At 35.1% G+C, this 25,110-nt stretch overlaps 6 protein-coding genes, 1 long non-coding RNA gene and 5 other non-coding genes across 16 annotated transcripts; all 12 read left to right on the top strand.

Annotated features, from left to right (window-relative positions):
- The first annotated feature begins 1,732 nt into the window (after window positions 1-1,732).
- On the top strand, window positions 1,733-3,600 carry LOC148252810 (uncharacterized). Its single transcript, XR_015814124.1, has 2 exons — window positions 1,733-2,385; window positions 2,952-3,600. It is a non-coding gene; the product is annotated as an uncharacterized LOC148252810 (long non-coding RNA).
- On the top strand, window positions 2,498-2,586 carry LOC148252812 (small nucleolar RNA SNOR75). The gene has a single exon (XR_015815657.1). It is a non-coding gene; the product is annotated as a small nucleolar RNA SNOR75 (small nucleolar RNA).
- On the top strand, window positions 2,797-2,891 carry LOC148252811 (small nucleolar RNA Z266). The gene has a single exon (XR_015815650.1). It is a non-coding gene; the product is annotated as a small nucleolar RNA Z266 (small nucleolar RNA).
- An 828-nt stretch (window positions 3,601-4,428) lies between the features above and the next one.
- On the top strand, window positions 4,429-9,575 carry SNX1 (sorting nexin 1). Of its 2 annotated transcripts, none has more exons than XM_088209525.1 (11): window positions 4,429-4,614; window positions 4,739-4,861; window positions 5,884-6,019; window positions 6,224-6,357; window positions 6,693-6,767; window positions 7,370-7,529; window positions 7,637-7,770; window positions 7,919-7,987; window positions 8,224-8,303; window positions 8,867-8,927; window positions 9,010-9,575. In XM_088209525.1, the coding sequence occupies exons 1-11, from the start codon at window positions 4,603-4,605 to the stop codon at window positions 9,217-9,219; spliced, it is 1,194 nt and encodes a 397-aa protein (XP_088065651.1). In that variant the 5' UTR covers window positions 4,429-4,602; the 3' UTR covers window positions 9,220-9,575. The 2 variants fall into 2 exon arrangements, with proteins under 2 accessions (XP_088065651.1, XP_088065650.1); XM_088209524.1 differs by having other exon boundaries at window positions 4,430-4,614; window positions 4,736-4,861.
- A 228-nt stretch (window positions 9,576-9,803) lies between these two features.
- On the top strand, window positions 9,804-11,283 carry LOC110810592 (uncharacterized). 2 transcript variants are annotated; one of them, XM_022036804.2, is made up of 3 exons: window positions 9,807-10,214; window positions 10,822-10,875; window positions 10,967-11,283. In XM_022036804.2, exons 1-3 carry the CDS (start codon window positions 9,912-9,914, stop codon window positions 11,198-11,200), a joined length of 591 nt encoding a protein of 196 aa, XP_021892496.1. In that variant the 5' UTR covers window positions 9,807-9,911; the 3' UTR covers window positions 11,201-11,283. The 2 variants fall into 2 exon arrangements, with proteins under 2 accessions (XP_088065652.1, XP_021892496.1); XM_088209526.1 differs by lacking the exon at window positions 10,822-10,875 and having other exon boundaries at window positions 9,804-10,214.
- Window positions 10,251-10,324, top strand: TRNAN-GUU (transfer RNA asparagine (anticodon GUU)). The gene has a single exon. It is a non-coding gene; the product is annotated as a tRNA-Asn (tRNA).
- On the top strand, window positions 10,528-10,601 carry TRNAN-GUU (transfer RNA asparagine (anticodon GUU)). Its single transcript has one exon. It is a non-coding gene; the product is annotated as a tRNA-Asn (tRNA).
- Window positions 11,284-12,356: 1,073 nt separating the features above from the next.
- On the top strand, window positions 12,357-15,619 carry LOC110810531 (chaperone protein dnaJ-like protein). The gene is made up of 8 exons (XM_022036713.2): window positions 12,357-12,682; window positions 13,039-13,156; window positions 13,327-13,473; window positions 13,676-13,762; window positions 14,350-14,426; window positions 14,542-14,669; window positions 14,906-15,042; window positions 15,275-15,619. The coding sequence occupies exons 1-8, from the start codon at window positions 12,489-12,491 to the stop codon at window positions 15,350-15,352; spliced, it is 966 nt and encodes a 321-aa protein (XP_021892405.1). The 5' UTR covers window positions 12,357-12,488; the 3' UTR covers window positions 15,353-15,619.
- A 172-nt stretch (window positions 15,620-15,791) lies between these two features.
- On the top strand, window positions 15,792-15,871 carry TRNAL-UAG (transfer RNA leucine (anticodon UAG)). The gene has a single exon. It is a non-coding gene; the product is annotated as a tRNA-Leu (tRNA).
- Window positions 15,872-15,947: 76 nt separating this feature from the next.
- LOC110810634 (alpha/beta-Hydrolases superfamily protein) lies at window positions 15,948-19,334 on the top strand. Of its 2 annotated transcripts, none has more exons than XM_022036856.2 (5): window positions 15,948-16,310; window positions 16,437-16,675; window positions 17,466-17,578; window positions 18,419-18,559; window positions 18,719-19,334. In XM_022036856.2, exons 1-5 carry the CDS (start codon window positions 16,058-16,060, stop codon window positions 18,966-18,968), a joined length of 996 nt encoding a protein of 331 aa, XP_021892548.1. In that variant the 5' UTR covers window positions 15,948-16,057; the 3' UTR covers window positions 18,969-19,334. The 2 variants fall into 2 exon arrangements, with proteins under 2 accessions (XP_021892548.1, XP_088065621.1); XM_088209495.1 differs by having other exon boundaries at window positions 16,178-16,318.
- An 873-nt stretch (window positions 19,335-20,207) lies between these two features.
- On the top strand, window positions 20,208-22,491 carry LOC110810529 (small ribosomal subunit protein uS11x). Of its 2 annotated transcripts, XM_022036711.2 has the most exons (6): window positions 20,208-20,327; window positions 21,300-21,419; window positions 21,533-21,578; window positions 21,695-21,780; window positions 21,952-22,081; window positions 22,205-22,491. In XM_022036711.2, the coding sequence occupies exons 1-6, from the start codon at window positions 20,325-20,327 to the stop codon at window positions 22,270-22,272; spliced, it is 453 nt and encodes a 150-aa protein (XP_021892403.1). In that variant the 5' UTR covers window positions 20,208-20,324; the 3' UTR covers window positions 22,273-22,491. The 2 variants fall into 2 exon arrangements, with proteins under 2 accessions (XP_021892403.1, XP_088065012.1); XM_088208886.1 differs by lacking the exon at window positions 20,208-20,327 and having other exon boundaries at window positions 21,294-21,419.
- A 518-nt stretch (window positions 22,492-23,009) lies between these two features.
- On the top strand, window positions 23,010-24,592 carry LOC110810573 (ubiquitin-ribosomal protein eL40 fusion protein). Its single transcript, XM_022036770.2, has 5 exons — window positions 23,010-23,169; window positions 23,261-23,347; window positions 23,434-23,536; window positions 24,157-24,223; window positions 24,311-24,592. The coding sequence occupies exons 1-5, from the start codon at window positions 23,067-23,069 to the stop codon at window positions 24,335-24,337; spliced, it is 387 nt and encodes a 128-aa protein (XP_021892462.1). The 5' UTR covers window positions 23,010-23,066; the 3' UTR covers window positions 24,338-24,592.
- The last annotated feature ends 518 nt before the right edge of the window (window positions 24,593-25,110 follow it).

The raw sequence follows: 25,110 nt of genomic DNA, 5'->3' as shown, positions 1-25,110 counted from the left end.
TGTATGATACCCTTCAACTTAGAGCTATCACATGAAGTCAAGATTTGATGTTGCTACTTTAATATGTTTCTAAGGGCCATGACCTATACAATCCAATGGAGTATGTTAGGAAAACAGTCAAGTTGAAATTGATTGTTATGAGTGTCTAAGAAATAATCTGTCTGACATCATCACATAAGTCTGAACAGTTATATTTTGTACATAACCAAGTAATATAATTATAACATATAGGATTTGTGTATGCTAACGGTGATGTTTAAATGATCTGGGAGTATTATAAATATAAAAGTGTTATATTAATTATATGGTGACTTAATATAATACTACTTGTTGCCTTTTGGTCACACACCCCATATCCTGTATGAAGCGTGAGAGATATATTGATATGATAGTATATTATGGTTAGTGTAGCTTGTGTGATCGAGTGAGAGATGTTGTATAAACTTAGAAGCGTTCACAACACCCATCGTAAAAAAGACATAACATTTTATAAGTTTATCAGATAAAAACTCTTTTTGTAAAAAAATATGATTCTTTGTGAGTATATAAGGGATAAAAAAATTATTTATGTTCATTTTTAAGAAAACAAATAACATTAATAAAATATATATTACAATTTTCTTTCTCACGTTAAGTTAAACCAGAAGTATACTTGGGTTTTGGAGTGTGAAGATTATCCGAAACTCTTGTAGCATTCGGTAGAAAATAAAAGACATCAACAATTGTTCTCTGTGAACAGAAAAACAAACATCTTATTCTATTACTCCCGCATTAACGTTATTAATAATTTTCTAACATAAATATTTAAATTTGATAATACATATTATTCTAACACTAAAACCCAATAATTGGTATGATTAAATTATTTCAAATGCCCATTGTGTCGGCCTTACATTTCATAAAAGGAGATATAGAAAGAATATATACGTATCGCACGTGCAAAATCTGGGGAACAATACATATATGTATATGTATACGTATATACTGACAAAAATAAACAAGTTTAAGAATCAGTGTTGAAATTAGCAGAGTGAAGTCAAATAAAGTCAAAATCAATGTCATTTTTTCTTGTGTCAAAGTCCGTCAACGTTATCTTGACGGCATCGGACTTCATCCGTCAATTTTTCGGTTCCATGTTTCTCTCTCTTTTTTTTGTTTTTTTTTAATTTTAGTCGTCATTTTTAAATTAATCTCACATTATTTAAGTTAATTACTTATTTTGTATGATTAAATTTGTTTAACACTTTATAGATCTATAAAATGTATATATAAACTTAAAACAAAATAAAAACTTATTTAATTACAAAGCATGAAATACATGAAAAATATATACGATAATGTTGCATCTTGATGTCATACATGTATGTATGTATGTATGACATCAAGATGCAACATTATCGTATATATATATGTATGTATGTATGTATGTATATGTATATCATCAATCAATTCGGAGCAAGTGGGAATGGATCTGTTGTCTTTATTTCTCTTTTATTTCTATCAATAAAGTTATTGCCAATTTAGTTAGCGTTTTTAGAAAGTTCAACTTTTTTATGGCTCTCATTTATGCAGTGAATAACACGTTATGTAGTCCATATGTACATATATATATATATATACATATATATGTATAAACGTGTATATATACACTTTGCTGCCAAGATTTCGGTTGAATACAAAGACGGTCAATAATTTATTTCATTTATATTTGTTTTATAAGCATTGATTTGTATATAATTGCATATATACGAGCTTGAAGAAATCTTAAATTAATTATCATAATTGATATATATATATACATATATATGAGATACATATACATATACAGAGAAGCATGTGTATAATAATCGTAAAGGAAATTAAAATTAAGCAACAACTAATCAAACAATCAAACTAATGGAATTGAGTCTTACCAGATGGATCTGGCTTTTCTTCGTTCCAAAAGACACCGTCTCTGGACTCTCTGTGCTTCCAAAACGGCGTCGCTTGGTCCATTAGAATAATCCAAACGCGGTGTTGCACTGCTTCACGCTTCACCTTCCAAAAAGGACTCAACCAGAGCGCATGTAACGGAAAAGTACCCTTTATTTTGCAGTCTCGTCAAGTAATTGGGATTAGTCTGATGAATCGAAAGCCCAAAAATTTCACTAAAATGTCTTCCATGGAGTTTCGATTACGGAAAAGTACCCTTTATTTTGCAGTCTCGTCAACTAATTGGGCTAGGTCTGATGAGTCGAAAGCCCAAACATTTCACTTAAATGTCTTCCACGGAGTTTCGATTTTCCATTTCTATCTCAAGAGGCCCAAGATCTCTCTATATATTACACAGATCGGTCCTCTTGTCACTTCGCTTCCTAGGGTTTCTCTCTTACAGGGTTTTCCCTGGTGAGTAATTATTTCGCCCCGGATTTCTCTTCCTTCGTTTTTATTTTCTTATCCTTAATCGCGTTTAACCTATTGTATTTGATTTATTGTACGGGAAATTTATCGGGGGATTTCTCAGTGATGAACAAAACGATGACGAGTCCGATCTCTAAATCTAATCCATTCTCCTTGACGACAAATCGAGGCATTTGTCTGAGAGAAATCCCCCCCTCTTTTTTTGTTATTTTGATTATTGTATGTCGATATTTGAATGGGGGAAATGGGGCGATGATGAAGAAAATGATCTTTTATTTTATGAGGCGTTTCTCTGATTATGTTTCAAGCACTTTTGAGCCGATTTCCTCAATTCTTAGGGTTTATCTGTTTTAGGGTTTTCAGATTCGTTTTCTTCGCCTTTTCAGTTTGTAATTGTAATGGCGAGAATGATGAGTCGATTAGATGTGCGAAAGGAAAAGTTCCATTATGAGCTCAAACTTTCGAGGCTTATTGATATTCTGACTCGCTTAAAAAAAATATTTACTTTGTAAATTAATATTTAAACATTGATATTCTGACCAATTCAGTAGTCCATGACAGAGGGCGACGATGGATGCATATTTCGTCGTCCCCGTCTCTGGTCTCTAAAGCTTGCCGTACCTGCCGTGCATCTAATTCCAAAATCCCCGGGCCCCGAACGTTATGGACAACGCAGCCAAGTAGCTTTGCAAGGAAAGGTGGCTGGCAACTAGGATGTCTTCCTGACCAAGGGATTTTTTGGCCGAGTTGCGAATTGTTGACCCAAACCCGGATACAGGCGGATGGTGGAGCACGGTAGTGTCAGTATTACATTTTCATACCTCTGGTTCTGGGGGGCGCCAAAAAATGGCAGGCTGATTGTCATGTCTCCACTCAGCAAGGAACTTCCGCAACAGATAGACGGTGATACAGTCCACAAACACATTCCCAAACAAGATCATTACGCCGCATGCAGCGCAGGAGCTCAGCCACCATCTATTTAGTCTCAGATTAAAAATTGAACTTATAAAATAGGATCCCGAAATTACAATGGTGGTTGAACAATTTAAATATGAATCACAATTATCATCTTGAAAACCAGTTAAAAATTCATCGTGAATTTGAACTATGGCCTGCAATGGAGTTTCTTGGCAATGTAACGTCTACTTATAAATGCCTGAAGGGGCAGGTGGGTTGATGATTAAAACTACCATACTAACATATTAACGCACCTTCAATATATTTAACTATTCTTATAATATCAATAATTTATAATTTTTATAATTATTATATTTATAGTATGATAAAAAAATATTTATTTTAACTTATGGTTGGTAATATTGTTAAATACGTAGTCGTTTTTTTTATCATACTATTAATTTTTATAAAATATAGAAGTTCAAAATTTTATGATGAATAAATTAAAGCCCACTACTCGTAATTAATTGGCTAGTAATTTTGCATTGTATTAATAAAATATATAAGTCAAAAGTTAAGGATGGATATATTAAAACTTAAAAAAAAGCTAATTTTATTATTATAACATTAAAAAAATTAATTGTTTTTGTATAAAATTAAAAAAAAATTATTAAATTTATTTGTATTAAAAATATTAAAAATCAAATTATGTAATATTAAATTGGATATGTTTTAAAAATAATATTTAATTTTAGTGGTACCATTCTTTATATACCGCAAAATATTATAAATTTTATCTTTGGTTATAATAATAAGTGTAGTATTTAATATAAAAATTATATATATTTTAAAATTTTAAATTAACTAGCATTAAATTGTTCGTAATTTTAATACATTTTTTAAAATTTAAAGTTATCCAATATCACATGTTTCGTATGATCATATTCATAAAACTTTATTTTTTTTTTGTATGAAAAATGAAATTTTGAATGAATAATATATTCTATTAAGTTTTAAACTTCGTTTAAGTCATAATAATAGTATCTTTAGTTTCTTTAGGTTCACTCCGAACCGGATGCACGAAACTGTGTGCTACCACTTACGGTGATACAAAACGGTGTAATCTCACATGCGGTTGATGGCAGGTCATTGACTTCGTTTCACTTGGGTAGCGCAATGCGCAACGCGGCACATGTTAGATGCAGCCACCGCAGCCGCTTCAAAAATAACTAACTGCTCGCTTTACGCAACACCACCTGTTCAAGTTTTCTCTCCTCTTTCATCCTCTTTTTACCCGGATAGACCATGATTTCTACGGTAAATTACGAATATGCTACTATCTACATCGGACAATTTTGATCACTCAAGAACTCAGATTATTTACGAATATTAACAAACATTTCATTTTGGTTTTGCTGGTTTTCTGAAAATGGAGCAGCAGAGAAGTATGTCTGGAAGCCCTAAATCTCCGTCATCGCAGCCTTTCCTATCGGTTTCGGTTACTGATCCTGTGAAATTGGGCAATGGCGTACAATCCTACATCTCTTATCGAGTCATCACGAAGGTAAACTTTTTTTTTTTAGCCAATTTGGTTGGTATTTCTCTTGCGGTTGTTGTACGGGGATTAGGGTTTTATGCGAGAGCAATGGTGATTTGAGATTATAACTTTGGTTGTGTAGTTGTTGAGTCTGGGATTGGTATATATTTGCAAAATTAAGTTTGATGTTTTCGCGCTTAGAATTATGGAGATGGCACAGAACTGTTAATTTTAGCTCCTGATTTTTCATTTTGAGAAAGATGCGACTGTGTGGAAATAATAGAAGGAGAGATTGTTTATTAGTCACCCAAATTCGGATGTGCAGTTGTTCATCACCCAAATTTGTGATTTATGTGATCTAGTTGTATTGCGGTGGCTAGCCCCTTGAACATTGATGGTCATGTGAATGAATCATCTTGACTAGGTGGAAGTCCTCCATGCCCAAAAATTTAGCAAGTTGGGAGGACAAGTTTTAATTTGACGGAATTCATGAGTAGTGTACATGCTGTTATGTATATCGGAAACGAAGTTAGCTGGACTTATTTATGCTAATAACAAACCTCCGGCAATTCTTAGAAGGAAAATGCAATGAATATGTAAACTGGATTTTGTCTATACTTAGGATGATATGTGGATTTAAACGTAAGTTTAAAATGGTAATAGTCACATATGGAAGCTGTTACAGAAACGAGGGCTCCTGTTATGTATCAAAGAATCAAAGAATAAATATTGTTTTGTTTGTACCCATAGGCCTAGTCTAGCAGCAGGTGCATTTTTTCTTATAGTGTTTATGGGTTAAAGAGAATTGAAGAGTAATTCCCATTATTAATTGGTCTAAGTAATAGCCTTTTAAGTGTGTTTTCTTTTGTGTTTTGTCCTGGTGCATGATTGCTGGAAAGTTTGGCGTTTGATGGATAGGTTTGTATAACCTAATTGTTTTTTTCTCTTCCACTGTGTTTTAGTTTTACTAGGTTTTCTGAAAATAATGGATCTGCGAACTAAGCAATTTATGCTATATTTCATGTTCAAGAGGCTGACTGTTTTGGCAGACTAACTTTCCTGAATACCAAGGGCCAGAGAAGATTGTCATTCGGCGTTACAGTGATTTTGTCTGGCTACGTGACCGTCTTTTTGAGAAGTACAAAGGCATTTTCATTCCCTCTCTTCCAGAAAAAAGTGCTGTAGGTAATGTCAATGAAGTCATACTTCTTTATGCCAATTGGTCATTTGTTACGCATTCCATGGAGCATGCTAAAACATGAGTTTAGGTGATATCTTTGTTGATGCATCAGTGAGTATCTAGGAATTTGAACTGTAGATTTTGCTGCATTATTTTGCTTTAAAAGTTTCTCAAGCTTGGTGGACCTGACTTGGTTCTCCCTTGATCAGAGAAGTTTCGTTTCAGTGCTGAGTTCATTGAGATGAGACGACAGGGATTGGATATATTTGTCAATCGGATAGCTTCACATTATGAGCTTCAGCAAAGTGAGGATCTTAGAACCTTTTTGCAGGCAGATGAAGAGGTGAGGATTTCAAGCTTTATTCACTGATCCAGACTGATGACATGTAGTTTTTTCTTTTAATTATAGTTTTCATCTTCTTACTTTGTTTTCCTTTCCAGTCTGAGATTCAATTGGAAAATCATTCTTGTTATCAAATCTTTGTATCTTCAAATGGTCGCTACTGATACTGATTTTCTGTAACCATTGATATTGATTTTCAGAAACCCTCTTACCATTCTAGTTTGAATTTTATTCATAGCAGTAGTTTATGCATGACTGTTTTTTTTGTAATGAACAAATTTTTTGAAACCTGCCTTATGAATTATTTGGCTCTGATTTATATCCTGTTTTGTCAGACAATGGAAAGGTTAAGGTCTCATGAGACTGGTATTTTCAAGAAGAAGCCTGCGGATCTCATGCAAATCTTCAAGGTAAGATATCTATGTCATGATATTAGGGTTATGATTATGTAAGGAGAGGGCAAACTACTCTAATAGATACTAGCAATGTTTGTGGGAGTGTTAAACTGAAGCATTCTGCTCTAGTGCTTATTTGTATTACCAGTGTTGGGTTTATCAGTTATATTAATGTTCAGTTAACAGCTAGTTGAAGTTTCTCATATTTACCATTTCTTTTTTATCATGAAAGAAGGTAATTTCTACTAAACATTTTTTTCTTAATTTGGTTGTTTGATCTCTAGAAACTTGTATCCATTATATGGAAATTTTCTTTATATAGCCAAAATACTAGACAAAAATATTAATTCTGTCCAGAGTATGTCATTCTTTACATTTTTCCTGGCTTCTGTGTCTGCACTGCTTTCTTTCAGGATGCACGTATTAGACAATATCAATGTGTGATATTTTGAAACATTTATATTTTATCCTATGGAGTGGGTTTCTATAGTTTCCTTATTTTCCTGCTTAATGAATTGGCTTTCATCTTCAGAGGTGGAAAAAATGGTCACATGAATTATGTCATCCATTTGAGTGAATAATTTAATGTTGGAATGACCTTTCTGAACAATTGACAGGATGTGCAATCTAAAGTTAGTGATGTGGTCCTTGGGAAGGAAAAACATGTTGAAGAGTCGAATCCTGAATATGAGAAATTGAAGAACTATATTTTTGAGCTTGAGAATCACTTGGCTGAAGCACAAAAGCATGCATATCGTCTCGTAAAGAGGCATAGAGGTAAAAAGGACTTTGCAGTCAGTTTTATTTTGGATTGCTAATGTTTATTATGTCTCGCAAATAGTTAAGGGGCTTAATTGTATAGATGATGCTTGTTTATATTACAGAGTTGGGGCAATCACTGTCAGATTTTGGAAAGGCAGCAAAGCTTCTTGGAGCTTGCGAAGGAGATGCTATTGGAAAACTTTTTTCTGAGCTTGGAGCTAAGTCTGAGACATTGTCAGTTAGGCTGCAGAAGGAGGTTTCAATTGAATGCTTATCCTTTTATATTAGGTGGTTTATGTTGCATGTTCATGTCAGGCGTGTTAATGTCTCTGTTTAAGCTGTTTGCTCGAAAGATTAATATGATTTATAGATATGATATGATCTGTTACGACTTTTAAATGTAGGCCTATCAGCTTCTGATGAATTTTGAAGAGCCCTTGAAGGATTATGTCCATGCTGTCCAATCCATTAAGGTGACTTGGGATTCTAACTAAAGTCGCACTGTTACTCTATTAGACTGAGCTACCAATTTGAAGACATAATTTCTTGCTTTTGTTTTCTGAAATGGAAGAGTTTAATTAATTGTGAGAAGCCAATGGGAATCTATTTTCCTCTTCACTGCTCGATATCTGGAGTTCATATGTTACATTAGTTAGTTGGGGAGATACCAATGATGATTGAGTCATGCTTTCTTTTTGTTCCAAAACAGGCCACAATGGCAGAGAGAGCCAACGCCTTCCGGCAACAGTGTGAATTAGCTGAAACAATCAAGTTAAAGGAGATAAACCTGTATGGTTCTCTCTTCAACCATATTATCACATGCTATTGCTTATTTAGTATTTATAGCAACCACTTACATGGCTTGACTGCTGATGCATAAATTGACATATATATATTTTCTTTCATGCATTACTGCAGAAGGCCTAATTTCATATGTTGATCTCCTAGTTTCAAATTTGAATTGTTTGCTAAAATTCTAATTATTGAAAATCTGCTGCTCAAATTTAAACGATTTGTTCAATTCTGTATGTCATGTTTTCCTTTTCGTGAATTAAATTGGACGGTAGATACAACATGAAGAGGCCACAGATTCCATTTGTTGGGGTGTAAAATTCTATTGATCACTTCAAGTCTGAAACCGTCTTTAGGGAGAAAGAGGAAAATCTGATTAGTAAATTCCATATGTATGCATGAGACGTGGATGATCTTAGATTATCCATTTTTTGCTTTCAATTAATTGGTCAATCAAGATAGTTAAGGAGATGTTATCTTTTTAAGGTCACTAGCACATGAATTTAATTTTGACCAAGCTAATGGGTCTCCAAATGCATATATATGCATTTTGTTTCCAGTGACAAACTGATGCTAACACGATCTGATAAGGTTGGGGAAGCAGAAATTGAGTATAAGGAGGCAAGTCAACTTCTGAGCATTTTCTATTTTGTGTGCTCTTGGAAACATGGTTGTGTGACTTAAAATTGGCTTTTTGATTCAGTTGAAGGCAGAGACTGAAGAGGCTACAAGAAGGTTCGAGACAATCGTGAGACTGATGAATGACGAGATTGTGCGTTTCCAGGAGCAGAAAACACAAGACATGGGGGTTGCTTTTCACGAATTTGCAAGAGGGCAGGCACGCTTGGCAACTAACATTGCAGACGCCTGGCGAAGTCTTCTCCCTAAGCTTGAGGCTTGTTCCCCAGCATAATGAATTTATCTGAAGGCATTCATTCACATGGCATCTACCACTTGGGAATAGCAGAGGGTGCTCCTGTTCTGTAGAAACTTTTATCAAGAGCCAGTCCTGCTGTTCCGCCGTTATATGGATTATTCCATTTCTTCGTTCTTACTTACAAACTTGATGCTTGAGTAGGACGTAAAGCATAGACAGTAATTTAGTCTTGTATGGAGAATAGTTGAAACTTTGTCGTGGAGCTTGAATACGTACTCGTTCTTTTTTTCTTTGGAGTGAAAAATACCTACTCATTCTACTGTATTTTAACTTTGCACTCGGCATGAAATTCTAGTCATATTGCACTTCTACACTGAAGTTGATCATTCTAATTCGTGTTATCGGGTGCCATAATATCAGTATTAATGCATCGAATTTTATTAAAATTATGCAGTTAAATCGTATTTAATTAGAAATTTATAGTGTACGGTGTGAATTTTTATTTGTTATTTTAAAAAATAAAGATTTTTTTTTTTGTTTTTTTTTTTTTAATCTTAAAAAGATTATTACTGGCTTGTAAAAAGCAGTAAAAAGATTATAAAATTAATTGAAACCATCCGGGAAACTCACCCTTTACTTCCCACCTCAACAGACGCACCCAACCCCAAGAAATATCTAATCCTATCTAAACACAACATCGCAGCTTTACTTCTTCAACGAGGTCGAAAATGGCCTCTGCTACGAGACTGCTCCTCCAGCCCACGCGTGTCGCCTCCCACGCGCAACTCTTTAGCAACTCATTCTCGGTTTCCTTCCCCACCGCCACCATCAGTGGTGCCAACACGATGCGGTTCCGTGGATTGAGTCAAGGACACGGTCAACGAGTTTTGCTATCAGTTTGCAAGTTATCGGCGGGAAGTGACGGCACCGTGCCGGCTGGAGAAGACGACAATGAAGACGGAATCTCGCTCGGAACCATGAAGCTGCCTCTGGATACCGATCTTGACAGATTCGAGTCCCTACTCTTTCAGGTACTTTGTCTCTTCGTTGTTAAGTTTGGCAGCATTGCTGGAATAGCTCAGTTGGCTAGAGCGTGTGGCTGTTAACCACAAGGTCGGAGGTTCAAGCCCTCCTTCTAGCGAGCATATCTTTTATTTTTATTTTTTCCTTTCACCAATTTCTCCTTCATCGTGGTTTTCTTACCGTCCTTAATGACGATTTCTCTTTTCTCCACCAGTTCTGTGCTTTTCTTCTTCTTCTGTTTCTCCTCCACCATATTCTTCATTCTTTCATCCTTAACAGGTTGGATTTCCCCTAGAGGAAAAAAAATTTGTCATACCAACAGCTGGAATAGCTCAGTTGGTTAGAGCGTGTGGCTGTTAACCACAAGGTCGGAGGTTCAAGCCCTCCTTCTAGCGGTTTACTTTTTTGCTTGCTCACCCACAAATTCTCCTTCATCTTATTTTTCTTCCTTTTCCTGATAACATTTTTTTCTTTTTTGTCAACCAATTTCCATGCTGTTACCCTTTTCTATTCTCATTTCCTCTCCACCATTTTTTTTTACTGAAAATTCCCTATAATTATGATATTTTTTCTGAAAATTACTTTAACTTTTCTTTTACTTTGGCTTTGTTCCAGTGGGGAAACAGTTTGTGCCAAGGAGCTAATCTTCCTCTTCCTGTTCCTTTAAGGGTATTCTATCTGATTCGAAACAAATGCTTTGATTTCTTAAATTTATTATTTAAAATGAAATTTAACATTTATAAAGGTTTTGTCTGAACAGGTGGATAAAATTGCAGGAGGAGCAAGATTGGGTTTCATAACAATTGGAGAAGGGAAGACCGAGGTGTCGGTGTATATAGATTGTCTGGTTTTTCCGGCGGCTGGTGGGTCTCCGCCACTTTTCAGAGCCATAAGAAATGGACCACTCAGAGACATGGCTCCCCCTGGTGAGCCAAGAATCATGAGGAGTCTCTTGCAGGCTCTCCAGAAGTCGGTTGAAATTGCTAGGCTTTGAATATGTTTTATAAACTATAGATTTAATCTTTTCTTTCATGTATAAACAACAGATATGCAATGGATTTTGTTTATTGGACGTTACATATGTATATATATGTATATATACATATATGCATATGATCTATGGGATTTGGTGAACTATTGCTGATGGGTAGTAATTGGGTCTAAAGACAAATTTTGTGCTGGTTAACATAATTTCGAGAATAAAGTTATAAGCAAAGTAAATACTTTTAGGGGTGAGATTGAGTTTGACTCAAATTTTTAAATATAATTTTTTTTAATAAAATGTAAAAATGATAAATTTGAATAAACTAATTTTCTTAAAAAGTTAATTTTATATCTAACCAAATTAAATATTTTTATAATTTTTTTTTGAAATAAGTAAAAAGTTTATATTCTTCAAAGCCACAGAATAAAAATCATTTTAAAAGTTTTTAACAAAACGTACATATTATTCAAATTTTATTCTATTTTATTATATTTTATTCTAAAATTATTAAATTTAAATATAATTAAATATAAAAATTTATTATTATATTATAAATTAATAGTTATTAACACTTAATGTTTAATTTAATAAAATTATAATTTAATTTATTAATATATTAATAGAATTAAAAGACTAAATTAAACTTAATTTAATTAGTCATGATGTTTACAAACAAAAAAAATAAAAATAAATTAATCCGCATGTTATTCAATTTTTGTTATATTATTAAATATTCTAATCAATAACTATAAATAAAGTAGTGTAATAATTAAGATTACTGTGCTTTATTTGAAAATTACAAATTTAAATTTTATTAAATATCTAAAATTTATAATTTAATAAGTATATTATGAATTAATAATAAATAATTTATAATAATAAATTACGTAAAAATAAAAATTAAATTTATTAGTGTATTTATGAAATTATATTTACGAAATTAAATTAAATATAATGGATGTAAAAAAAAAAACATTCCCATCAATGCTAAATTATTTTTTCCTTTTTTTTAAAAAAAAAAAAGCAACACGCTCGAGTGGCATGATGTAGAAAAAGATAAGACACTAACCGGCGGGAGAATAACCGGTAACGACCCTGAAAGAGACGATCATGAACAGTGACACGTGGCAACAGCCCATTATATCTCTTTTATTATTATTAGTATTAAAAAATTACAACGTTGTCGAGCAAGACCTAAGATGCTCTCTCGAGATTCCCACTTGTTACAGTCTTGAAGATACACCAATTTTTCTGTCTCTCAGATTTTGGGTTTGTATGAGGAGATAATGTTGTAAAAATGGTTTCTCTATCCATCGTCTCTTGTCATCTTCTTCTTCCACCGACTCCCAAAATCTCAACCTTTGTCTCCTTTTTCAATGGCGAACCTACCCGTCTCTCTTTATCTAAATACTCGTCTCCTCCTCGAACTCTCTGCAACTGTTCCGTCAACAGCTCCCCCGGTCCTCTTCCTTCCGGCGATAACGCTTCGAGGTAAGTTCCTTGTCTAATTTCCTTTTTCCTCTTTGTTTTTTTAATTTTTTTTTGTATACTTTGTTTTCAGTTGCAGTCTTAATCAAGTTCTGGTTTTAATTGAATTTTCTGTAATTAGCTTATACATCTTGTGTAAGTTATAATTGAAGAGAGAGGTTATGTGTTGGTGTTCAATTTGATAATTGAGTGGAACTGTTGCACGAGAACTTTGTGTGTGTGTGGATTCTTCTGTTCTTGCTTGTTAAAGTAATTGGAGTTAAGTGACTGATTAAAGTAATTGGTGCTAATTTCTAAATAGCAAATTTAAGGGTTGATATTGTTAATGGAAATTTTATGTGTATGCTTTGATTTGGCAGTAACTTTTGCATCATTGAAGGACCAGAGACTGTTCAGGATTTTGTCCAGATGCAGCTCCAAGAAATTCAAGATAACATTAGGAGTAGACGCAATAAGATCTTTCTCCTCATGGAAGAGGTCAATTTTCTTAAAAAGACACTGTGAAATCTGATATGGGATTTTGATAGTCAAAAACCTATTTTTGTTGGAATTGTTAATTATAAGGGTTTAAAATTTGTTGGGTAGGAATTATTTTGTTATTTTAGGTGCTTCAATGCTCTGAATTTCTCTTGCGTATCTTTTGTTAGGTAAGGAGATTACGGGTACAGCAACGAATCAAGAGTGTGGAAGTTATTCAGCAACGAATGAAGAGTGCAGAAGTTATCAGTGAGAGTGGCGAGGAGGCAAATGAGATGCCTGACATGCCATCATCTATTCCTTTTTTTCCCCGTGTGGTGAGTTTCAAAATCATTTCGTATGGTTGCTGGATTTGGTCTAATGAAGATATTGATGGTTAGAAACTTGGTGAAGCGTGAGTGCTGCTGACATGTTTAACCAATAGGGGATAGTCCTCTTCCTGTTCCTCCATTTCAAACCTTCTCCTGAGACCTTTGGCTTCTGATTGAATAGCTCATGGAGCACAATTCTATTTTGTAGACACCAAAGACTCTGAAGCAGCTCTACTTGACAAGCTTATCACTCATATCTGGGATAATTATGTTTGGTGGACTTATTGCACCTACAGTAAGTTTGTAGAAAATTCATGTTTTTAGTTTTTCCGTGTCATTTCTTTATAATTGCTAAATATATTTTTACTTAGTAGAATTGAAGGAGTCTTAAGTACTTGAGTCTAAACCATTCATACATCTCTTGGAGGAAACAAAGAAAAGAAAAAAATGGAAAAGATGCTGGCCAAAATAACCTATTCATGACCTCGTTAGACATTCTTCGATCCATTTGTTGCTCGTTAGTTACTTTTAAATATTTTAAACATGAAACAGAGTTCATATTGGATGGCAGTCCTTGAAAGTGATTCTCTAAAAGCAATACTTTTCAGGATTTTTTTTTTCAATGGATGGCAATGTTTTTAATTTTGTACATCTCTTGTGGTTACATGATGACGATAGATCTGAATGCGGAGAGATTTAAAATATTGCCGTTTTTACTGATTCTACATCCCCTTGGTAACCTAATCGAATAAACAATTACGTCGATGTCAGTTAGATGCATTATCAATTCCTCCTTATGATGGATTCTTTACACTACTGCTTATTGTCTTTGAAAGCTCGGTCATGATCTTGTTAATGATTTAATTTTTTCTTCTTTGGCAGCTGGAATTAAAATTAGGCATAGGAGGCACCTCATACAAAGATTTCATAGTCAACATGCATTTACCACTGCAATTGAGGTAGTTATTGCCCTTTTAGAGCTTAAATCATTTGAAACTTAGTTGTTTTACGATTGTAGATTCATTTAATTGAAACTATGGATGATAATAGCAACCTCTGTATCTCTTAATTCAGCCAGGTCGATCCCATTGTAGCCTCCTTCTCAGGTGGTGCAGTTGGTGTCATTTCAGCTTTGATGTTGATTGAGGTTAACAACGTTGAACAACAAGAGAAGAAACGGTGCAGATACTGTCATGGGAGTGGTATATGTGATTTTCTTGTGGGGATGTAATCTTGTGTAAAACAAATGAGTTGGATAATCAATTATCTTCTAATAATTTCTGCATGTTTCAATTTCTACATTTTTTTTTCATTTTCAACTACTGTACTTGTTCTAAGTATAAACTATATACATCTAGGTATTGGAAATGAAGACTAGAAAATCTTCACCATTCTTCTCATCTGAAGTTATTAATATATTTTTTTGATCCTGTGGTAGGATACTTGTCGTGTGCCCGGTGTTCTGCAAGTGGCATGTGCTTGAGCATTGATCCCATCTCATTATCCAGTGTTTCTGAGAGCCCTTTACGAGTTCCCACAACTCGAAGGTGCCCAAACTGCTCAGGTGCAGGAAAGGTATGGAATTTTAGTTTGTAGAAGATATGGGAGTTTTCATGCTGTAATGCTGCTTAAAATCAAATTTATTTTTGGGGGATCGCGGCAATAATTTATGGCTTAACTTTAGCAGCTGACTTGGAATGTCTAGCACCAGGATTGCACAACTACAGCTAATTAGTATAAATTCAACCAGTTGACTCTTTATTTGGCTGATTTTTCTAGTTGGTAACTGTTTTCATTGCCAAATCAGGTAATGTGCCCGACATGCCTCTGTACGGGGATGGTGATGGCTAGCGAACATGACCCACGAATTGAGCCATTTGATTGATGAAGATCGATATCTTTCACCATATATATTGGGATGCTCTTGACTTTAAAGTTTGAGAAACAGTATGGGGAACCAATACTTACTTTGCCATTTGCACGGTTCTAATCAATCCAGTGGTTCTTGTCTGAGTTATCTATTTTTCGAGATTTTTATAGGGTAATTATAATAGGTCAAGATAGTAAATTATGGAAGATGAGGATGTTTGCAACATTTGTGAAAGTGAATAATTTTATGGGAAATACCCAGGACCTCCTGGTTTTGTCTTGATGTTTTTATTGTTGTTTCTCATACCTGAAAGCTATTTCCCTTACCTTTTGATCTAACTATTTACTGTTTGTTTATAAATTCTGGCTTTACACATTTTATGTTTCAGTGGTGGCGTGTATGTTTCATGCCGATAAACAAAACAAAAATAATTAGCTTTGCTGTACAACAACATGACAGTTTGGCCGAGTGGTCTAAGGCGCCAGATTTAGGCTCTGGTCCGAAAGGGCGTGGGTTCAAATCCCACAGCTGTCATAATATTTTGTTTTTTCCCCTCTCTTGTCACACCTACCCATTTATCTTTTAAAATACGGCGTCGTGCCTTCTTTTACCTCTCCTCTTTGCAATACGACATCGTTGCGCTATGAGGGAACTCGAAGTTCATGTTAGCTTCGCTTCGTCTCCGTGGATGGACCAAGACCTCCAGAAACAACGGCATCCATGGCGCGAACGCTGAGAAACAACAAAGCGGGGTTTCACTTCGCAACTCGTTTCCTCAACTCACCTAGTCGCTCTTCTTTTCCAAGCACAAGATCACTGCAGACTCTAGCCTATGAAGAGATCCAATCTTCCCCCGATCGACATTCAAATTCCACAGCTTTTGTCCTCCATGGCCTCCTGGGGTCCAGTCGCAATTGGCGATCTTTCTCTCGAAGCCTCGCTTCCTCCCTGTCTGAATCCTCTTCTCCTTCCGGTACCTTTGTATGCTAGATTCTCTGGAGATTCCCAATTTTCCTTCATTTTCCTCCACTTTCTCGGCGAGCAGATGGACTTATCCATATTTTATATTTTTACTTTTTTTTTTGTTCGTGCGGTGTAGAGTGGAAACTGACGCTGGTGGATCTGAGGAACCACGGGAAGTCGACCAATAGAGAGGGACTGAACCCGCCTCATGACATGGCGAGTGCTGCTAAGGATTTGGCCGATTTGGTGAAGTGTAAAAGCTGGAAGTGGCCTGATGTTGTGATTGGGCACTCCATGGGTGGCAAGGTTGCGTTGCAATATGCTCAGAGTTGTGCTCTCGGTCATTACGGTGAACATGCTGATCCTCCCAAACAGGTATCCTTTTAGGCAATAGCTCCATTGCCACTGTTTTTTCTTCTTATGATGAATCTTTTCAGAGTTGGCTAGATTGCATTGCAAAATGTCCAGTTCTCTTTGTTTGTTTGTATCCCATGATGATGGCACTGGGCAAATTTAGACCATTAAACAATGCTTTCTTTCTTAATTTATAATACATTTTTTAAACTTGCAGGATAGTAAGTCAGTTCTTTAGAATTTCTATATATAGTTTTAGCATTCTTTTTCTACCTATAATCAGTAGAGCAAGGTTATATTACTAAGCTATCACGTATGGTCAAAATTATGAACCTAATAAGTGGTTAAAACTTCAAACAAAATGGGGTAACAACCAAGCTAACTCCCTTAAACCCAAATTTAGTATCTTCCATATCTTGTGCTTGCACTCCATGCTGGGGTGCAGATTTCTGTTGCTCAAGTTGCTGTAACCTAGATATGAAGGGCAGAGTTCTTTGACATAGCAAAGCAAATGTGGAAAGCTCTTCTCATTTGGGAAGTGCAGTTACTATTTTTCCGCTTCTTAAATATAATATACTTTGCCCATTTATTTTATTTTGTTTTTGTTATTTCTTTTGAGAGTTATGATGATATAATCAGTAAGTGGTGTATATACTGCTTTTTCTACTGTTGCCACTTGTTCGACGGGTATTTTTCTTGATAGTTCTCTGGCACTTGAAAATTCGCATGGACCTGAAAGGATTGGCAATTGCCATTTTATTCTCAAATGAGAACAATGCTGTGCCTTACCGTGTTATTTGATGCAGAGCAGCTGTGGGTGCTGGATTCTGTTCCGGGAGAAGTGAGCCCAGAAAACAGTGATGGTGAGGTAGAGAAAGTCTTGCACACATTGCAAAGTTTACCTTCATCAGTCCCCTCACGCAAGTAAAGCATCTCTCTCTCCAACAAAGGTTATTATTCATGTGCAGAGTTTATTTTCAGTTAACTTTATTTCACTAGATTAGTAAATCCTGTTATTGGTGTCTGCCGTGGTTGTCTTTGCTTCATTATAACCTTTCTGTCATTAACTTATATTGGCATATGCACATTCTCAATCAACTGCATAGAATTCTTTACCTGAAACTTTTTTTAGGAGGAAGATCTGTATCTGAAACTTTGACTTATGCTATATACCATGACCTTTTTTATATAACACGAGGTGGCTGTTCAGCTACTAATTCTCACTTGGGTTTTTGTAGTCTTTTTTTATTTGAATACGAAATTTCAACTGTCATGTATAGGCTGTCTATTGTTTTGATTGTGAAGCATGATTGTCCGTGTAAAGCATCATCCAGCAAAATCTAAAAATAAGTGAATAATATGCAGCAAACAAACAGTAAGCTTGATTTCAACAAAAGTAAAGTGTTTTTGTCTTAACAATTTGGCAACTAATCACATAAGTCCAGGTCTCTTGTGCATTTGATGCGCTCATATATCCATTGTTTCATGGATCATTGATCTTGGCTCCAGTTGGAAACTTTACCCAGCTAGGTAACAAAAATAACCCGTACTTGTGCAGGTAAATGTATTCTTCATCTTGGCCCTAGCAGTAGCAATGTAATAATTTAGGTGTTACTCTTTATTTTATGATGTTACAAAGCAATTATAGTCGAAGATATTGGCCTATTTGGTCAGACTCTGTAGGGATCTATGTCATACTTTGCATATCGTTATAAGAAATGTCTAAGTACCATTCATAAGAGGAGTTTCTGGTCTGGGCTTTAGGTGGCTGGTGAACCACATGACTGAACTAGGGTTTTCAAGGTCCTTGTCAGAATGGATTGGCAGCAATCTTGAAAGCTCTGGAGAGCAGCAGACGTGGTCTTTCAATCTTGAAGGTGCCATTCAGATGTTCAATTCTTACAGGTAGTAGGTACTTTCCAGTAAAAGCTAGTTTGAAATGACTGACTTCACAAATATTTCATCGTATAGCCACCCTCTGATAACCACTTCTCCCACTGATGAGGTTCTGGATTGTTTTTCCTAATGACTTGGTCATAAACTGATGGATATAAAATAATCTAGGGAAACATCCTACTGGCCTTTGCTTGAACGCCCACCAAAAGGGATGGAGATAGCAATTGTTCGTGCAGAGAGGAGTGACCGGTGGGATCCCGATGTAATAGAGCGGCTCGAGAGGCTTGCCAATCAGAGAGCAGATTTGTCCCAAGGGAAAGTTTCGGTTCATATTCTTCCAAACTCTGGCCACTGGGTTCACGTGGATAATCCAAAGGGACTTCTTGATATCGTTACTTCCAATTTTATCACCTCGTGACCTGGTGGAACGAGCTGCAGATTGTCGAATTGATGATAATTTGATCTTCATATTATTTTTGTAAGTTGCTTTCATGTTGATGCATTCTACCTTGTTTGGGTTATTAGGGAGCTGTCCTCTCTATAAAAATAATCAGTTGTCTGTGCAGACACAAACAGAGAGTTGTATTAGTTGCATATGACTCTTATATATGAAGATCAATCCTTGCTTCTAATGTTTGATTAGCAATGGCTCAAAATTGAACATTCTACACCAAAGAAGTATTACAATGATAATGCCTGTAAAATTATTATGCTAGAAGTCCTTGGCTCCAATTTTTTCCTGTAAAAAAAATCTCATACTAATACAATAAAACCTATTTGTGAATCTCAGCCCTTCTGGTTAACTTGTTTGAATCAACCATGTAGATCATTTTATTATAAGTTGAAATTGTAGAGATGTCAGATGTTCTTATATCTATCTTCGATTTTCTAGCGATAAAACTCAGTAACGATATTTTTCTACAATACCACTGAATAGTTTGACACTTATTATAATTTATTAAATTGTATAATGAGACGGTTGTTGTGCTATAGTTTTTGAAATTTGTCTCTCAAACTTGACATTTGTTACGATTTGTCTTCTTCAAAATTTATTTTAAAGTTTGTCACTTATTATAATTTGATATTTAATGTTTCTTATTTATTTAAAATATAATTTAATTATTTTATTAAAAAATAATAAAAAATTAAATATTTAAAAGTAACAGAAAATATTATAAACCAATTTATAATAAAAAAAATTAAAAATTAAATTGTAACAAATATTAAAATTTTAAAATAATTTAATAATTTTATATCTATATGTAAATTTTAAGAAGACAAACAACATAACAACAAATTACAAAATTATAAAAGTGGTAAATCGTAATTATTTACAAATTTCACCATATTCTACTTTTAATGAACACAAACAACACAAAAATAAGTATAAATTTGTTTTAAATAATTATGTAAATATGCATAATTGATATTTAATTTCTAAGTTACTTCTTCATTATCATAATAATAAATCTAAATTTCATGCATATTTATTTAATTATCGAAAATTTATTTCAGCAAATTTATTTAAATATATTACATAGATTATTAAATTAATGGGCCATTCGGCCCATACATCGAAGATTCCGGCCATCTTACCGTACCATCAACAATTAGAGGGGTATATACGTCATTTCAATCTACAGAAACCCTACCTATAAAACTTATATCCCCCTCGCGTATGTCTGTCTCCTTATTACCAAGGCTGTTCAGGGTTTAGCGTCGACACAGAGCTTTCGAAACCCTAAGTCGCCGCTCCTCTCATCTGTTCAAAGCCATGGTAAGCTTCTATATGTCTTTCTTCACGGTGCACTCTCTTAGTTTGATTTCGAGTAAGGAGTGGGGATTTGATTTGTTGGAAGTAAGGGAATTGTAGGACGAAGGAAATTGTAAATCTTGTTTAGTGCAACTTGAGTCTATCTTAAAAGTAGGGATTTTTTCAACTCTCTGATGCAACTATGATTGTGCGTGTAGCGTAGACTTGTATGAGGATGTCAGCTTTGCACTGTGAATAATCCAGAATAAGATTCAATCCTTACATTGCTATTTTCAGATTTTATTAGGTCTACGCAGAATTAGATTTGCACAGAGAATATAATGTTTACTGGATGAAAGTGAACTTTGGCTACTGTGCTTAGGTTCGATTAGTTTGTATGAGGATGCGTAGACGATGTGGAGAAACAGTTGATATGTTTTCCGCCATTTTTATGTGAAATAGTTAAGTTTATAAGGTGATTTTATTGTAAGGTGATTTTATTAGTGTCTCTATATGTTTCGGAATGATATTACAGCAACATAGGGGCCTTTTGATATCCTCTGTTCTGTTTTCGTTTCTTTATAATTGTTAAATATCCGCATGAAGTGCCATAAAGTTGTTAATTTGTGCATGCGGGTTCATCTTTTTTATGCTGTTGCTACATTTGATGCCATTTCTGTGTTTGAATATACGTCGGTCTCAGTTTAAACATTATGTACCTTTTTGCTTCTAAGCCTTCATAGGCACTCTTTTAGGAAGAAGTTTATTGAAATTGAAACTCAAGTTAGTGAGGAACTGTAGCCCTTGCAATAAAAACATGGTGTGTTTTTCTGAGCCCATTTTAAGCCTGTAGATTAACAGGGGACATCAACTCTAGTGTAATGGGTTTCTGTTAATATGGATCTTTGGGTATATGACTTCCTTATTTGTCATCTTATATTCCATTGTTTTAATTATTTTCTGGTGTTGTATTCTTTTTGGTGACCTTTAATGTAGTCGAAGCGAAAAACCAGGGAGCCCAAGGAGGAGAATGTCACCCTCGGACCTGCTGTGCGTGAGGGCGAGCATGTTTTTGGGGTTGTTCACATCTATGCATCATTCAATGACACATTCATTGTGAGTAATCTTGTGATCATCTTTTCAAAAAGAAAAACAAAAGAAATTCCGTGTTCTGGCTTAATACTAGTGTATCCTAAATCAGGGAATTTAATGTGTTTTTTCAATTGCAGCATGTAACCGACTTGTCTGGAAGGGAAACACTTGTTCGCATTACTGGTATGCCCTTGGCCTTTCCTGTACTATTTATCTTAATTGCTTTTTCTTGTAAACAATTGTGAATAATATCCTGTGTTTTTAGCCTTGAGAAAATTTCTAATACCATTGAATTGCAGGTGGTATGAAGGTCAAAGCGGATAGAGATGAATCTTCACCTTATGCTGCTATGCTTGCGGCACAAGATGTTGCTCAAAGATGCAAGGTCTGCCTCTTTTGCTTCTTGTGAATGTGGATCCATATATTGCTAGGAATTTGTTTGAGATAATATGATCTGGTTTATTTCTTGCACAAGTGGTTAGAATTCACTTGCCTCTTGATACATAAGCTATCATGCTGCACAAGCTTATTGGCTTTTAGTCCTTTTGAACTGCAGGAACTCGGTATTACTGCTCTTCATGTTAAGCTCCGGGCCACTGGAGGTAACAAGACTAAGACACCTGGTCCAGGTGCCCAGTCAGCACTTCGAGCTCTTGCTCGTTCAGGCATGAGAATTGGTCGCATAGGTACTTTTTGATTCAATATTTCAATCTCAATTTGGGTTTAGCTTTAAGAGTTGATCTCTCTGGACTAAACGAGCGATTGCCATCTTTAATTTACTAATATTTATCTGATTTCTATTCTTACAGAGGATGTTACACCGATTCCGACTGACAGTACACGTAGGAAGGGTGGAAGACGGGGTAGAAGGTTGTAAGCTCATTATACATCACAAATGCCATTCCAGCCAGCTACCGCACCATTACCAGAACCTTATTTTGTTTGTTTTTGTCTTTCGATCGAGCCTGAGTAATTTCGTTTTCCAAAACTTGATTATCAGAACGTTATAGTTTTGAATTTTCTAGTTCAATGTCGGTATCACTGAGTTTAAAACATAAACGAATGACATTATTGGAATCCTCTTGATCTTTTGCAATGCTCTTTTTGTAATATTTTATCACAGCACCTGCAAAAACCTTCAAATATTTTTATCTAATTCGTCTACCAATAGATTTTGGAAATAAGTCTTGCAGTTAGTATATAACAATTTGCAATTATCACGAGACGAGTATATGTGTTCATATAATTGTGTAGGCACCAACCTGTTCAGCACGGGGGAAGAAGGAAAAATATCCTAAATCATAAAAAACGGGAAAGGAAAACGGTGCCGTTCTCTGTAAGTTATTTGGTGTTTTGACGATGTCCACAAAATCTTCAATTTAAGTTACCCACCAACAATAAAAAAATTTCTCATTTTACATAAAAATAAAAATATATACGTAATATAAGAAAAATAAAACACGTGGCGCACAGAACTTTCTAGAAACCCGTGGCTCTAGTGGGCTGCCGTGAATAGCTCATCCGACCCACTTTTTAAGACTATACGAGCCCGGCCCATTACTGCAAATGTCACCTTAAAGACGCCGCCACTCTCGGAAACCCTAGAAATGTACTATAAATACCTCATTATGCGAATCGATAACCTAAGTTAGAGTAAGGAGGAAGGCGAAGATGCAGATTTTCGTGAAAACCCTAACCGGGAAGACCATCACTCTCGAGGTCGAGAGTAGCGACACCATCGACAATGTCAAGGCTAAGATTCAGGACAAAGAAGGTAATCACATCAACCTTTGGGTTTTCATCTTCTTTGCTTGTTCAGTTTTAGCCACAAAATTAACTTGAATGATCTTCGACTTCGTTTGCAGGAATCCCTCCCGATCAGCAGCGGTTGATTTTTGCCGGGAAGCAGCTCGAAGATGGCCGTACCTTGGCTGATTATAATATCCAGAAAGGTCTTTATCTTCTATCTCTTCTACCTCGGTTTCTTTAATTTCTTTTTTCTCGTTTTAGGTAGTTAAATGTTTTGTTTTTGTTTCAGAATCTACGCTTCATCTGGTGTTGAGGCTTAGGGGAGGAATCATTGAGCCTTCTCTCATGGCTTTGGCTCGCAAGTACAACCAAGACAAGATGATTTGCCGAAAGTAAGCTGGCTGTTATAACAACATTTGCTATTTTATGTACTACATTTATGTGTACAGTCCTTTATGTTGTCAAATTTAATGAGGTTTTTTTTAGGGGGGTTTCTTCTGTATTTCCTTTCGTACGGTTGATTTGTTGGTTTGATCTTTTTATTTGAGATATTTGTGTATGGGGCTTCACTTAGCTTCTCATGCTACTGTAGTGCGAGAGAGGTCATACAGGCTCCCTAGATTGATTTTCCATTCTTAGAATTTTCAGCTGGGATCAGTTTCTTGCCGCTGAACTGGGATTGGTTGAACATTCGCAGATTTTGATTTGTTAACTTATATCAAATTCTTATGTTGGGACTATATGTTGAACCCACTTTTGCTGCAAAAATATGTAACAGCGGGCATCATAGTCCCTATATTGATTGCCATTCTTTACTTTGTCAGCTGTTATCTTCTACTTGCAGTTGATTTTCGTGGGTGGTACATTTTGTATAATGATTAAATATTGAGATTGTTGTGTGCATAGCAATATCCTAAAACTGTTATCTCGTATTAAATATTTAGATTTTAGTGTGCCTAGCAAGAAAGAAATCTGTTTTTCATCATTCTTACAAATTTTATTTGTTTGCCAGATGTTATGCCCGATTGCATCCAAGGGCCGTAAACTGTCGGAAGAAGAAGTGTGGTCACAGCAATCAGGTACTTTTACATGCATCTGGTTTTCTATTTTTGATTGTCTTTCTTTGTTTGAATATTTGCTTGTTCTAATAATTTTTCTCCCTGCAGTTGAGGCCTAAGAAGAAGATTAAGTGAGCTCTTATGAAGATCGTTTTCTATGCTGCAAGAGCTTGATCCATGGTTTCTGACTCATACATTTGCTTTTTTTTGTTGGAGTTATTAGTATTCTTCTATGTCCATTCTAGAACAGTGGTTGATCTACTTAAATGGGAACCAAATTTGTTGAAGGAATTGAAGATGAATTCCATAACTGGAAAACTAGAGGTGCAATCTTATGTTTTCATTCTTCAGTTATTTTATCTATGGATTCTCATATCATGCTTATAACTATCACTTTTCTTGAAAATGTTTGCTTCGACAAACCCGGTCTGTTGCCTGATGTTTTTGTTTCAAGCTTCATTTGTTTATTTGCTATTTAGATAAGTTAAATATTGTTCTTAAGGCGTTGCTCTTGTGATTTTTTTCATATTTGGTCCCTAGTCACTTCTGTACAACTGTGCTTATGAAGTGGAAACCGTGAGAAGATGGTCAATTCGATGTTCGTTCCTGAGCTCAACTTTTGAGGCTTATTGATATTCTCATTATTAGGGTTCTCAAGTATTCTTCTCTTTTTTCATTTAATTTTCCTTTGGGCTGGGTTTTTTAGTATTAGGGTTCTCAATTGTTCTGTTTTTTTTTTCCATCCATTTTGTGTAAAGCTTTTCTCTAATTCTTTCATTGCATGGCAACAATCAATCCCCCGTTGCAAAAGCGCAGCCCTTAAGATCGCCTTCCTTTGCAAAACATGGAAGCGTTTTGAGTCATAGCTGCGCGACATCAATGCTTTTCTACGGGGTTCCCCTCTAGGG

This window comes from Carica papaya, chromosome 8 (assembly GCF_054855325.1).
Source record: "Carica papaya isolate Zhongbai chromosome 8, ASM5485532v1, whole genome shotgun sequence".
Taxonomy (NCBI): domain Eukaryota; kingdom Viridiplantae; phylum Streptophyta; class Magnoliopsida; order Brassicales; family Caricaceae; genus Carica; species Carica papaya.
This window is presented reverse-complemented; position numbering and strand designations above follow the sequence as displayed.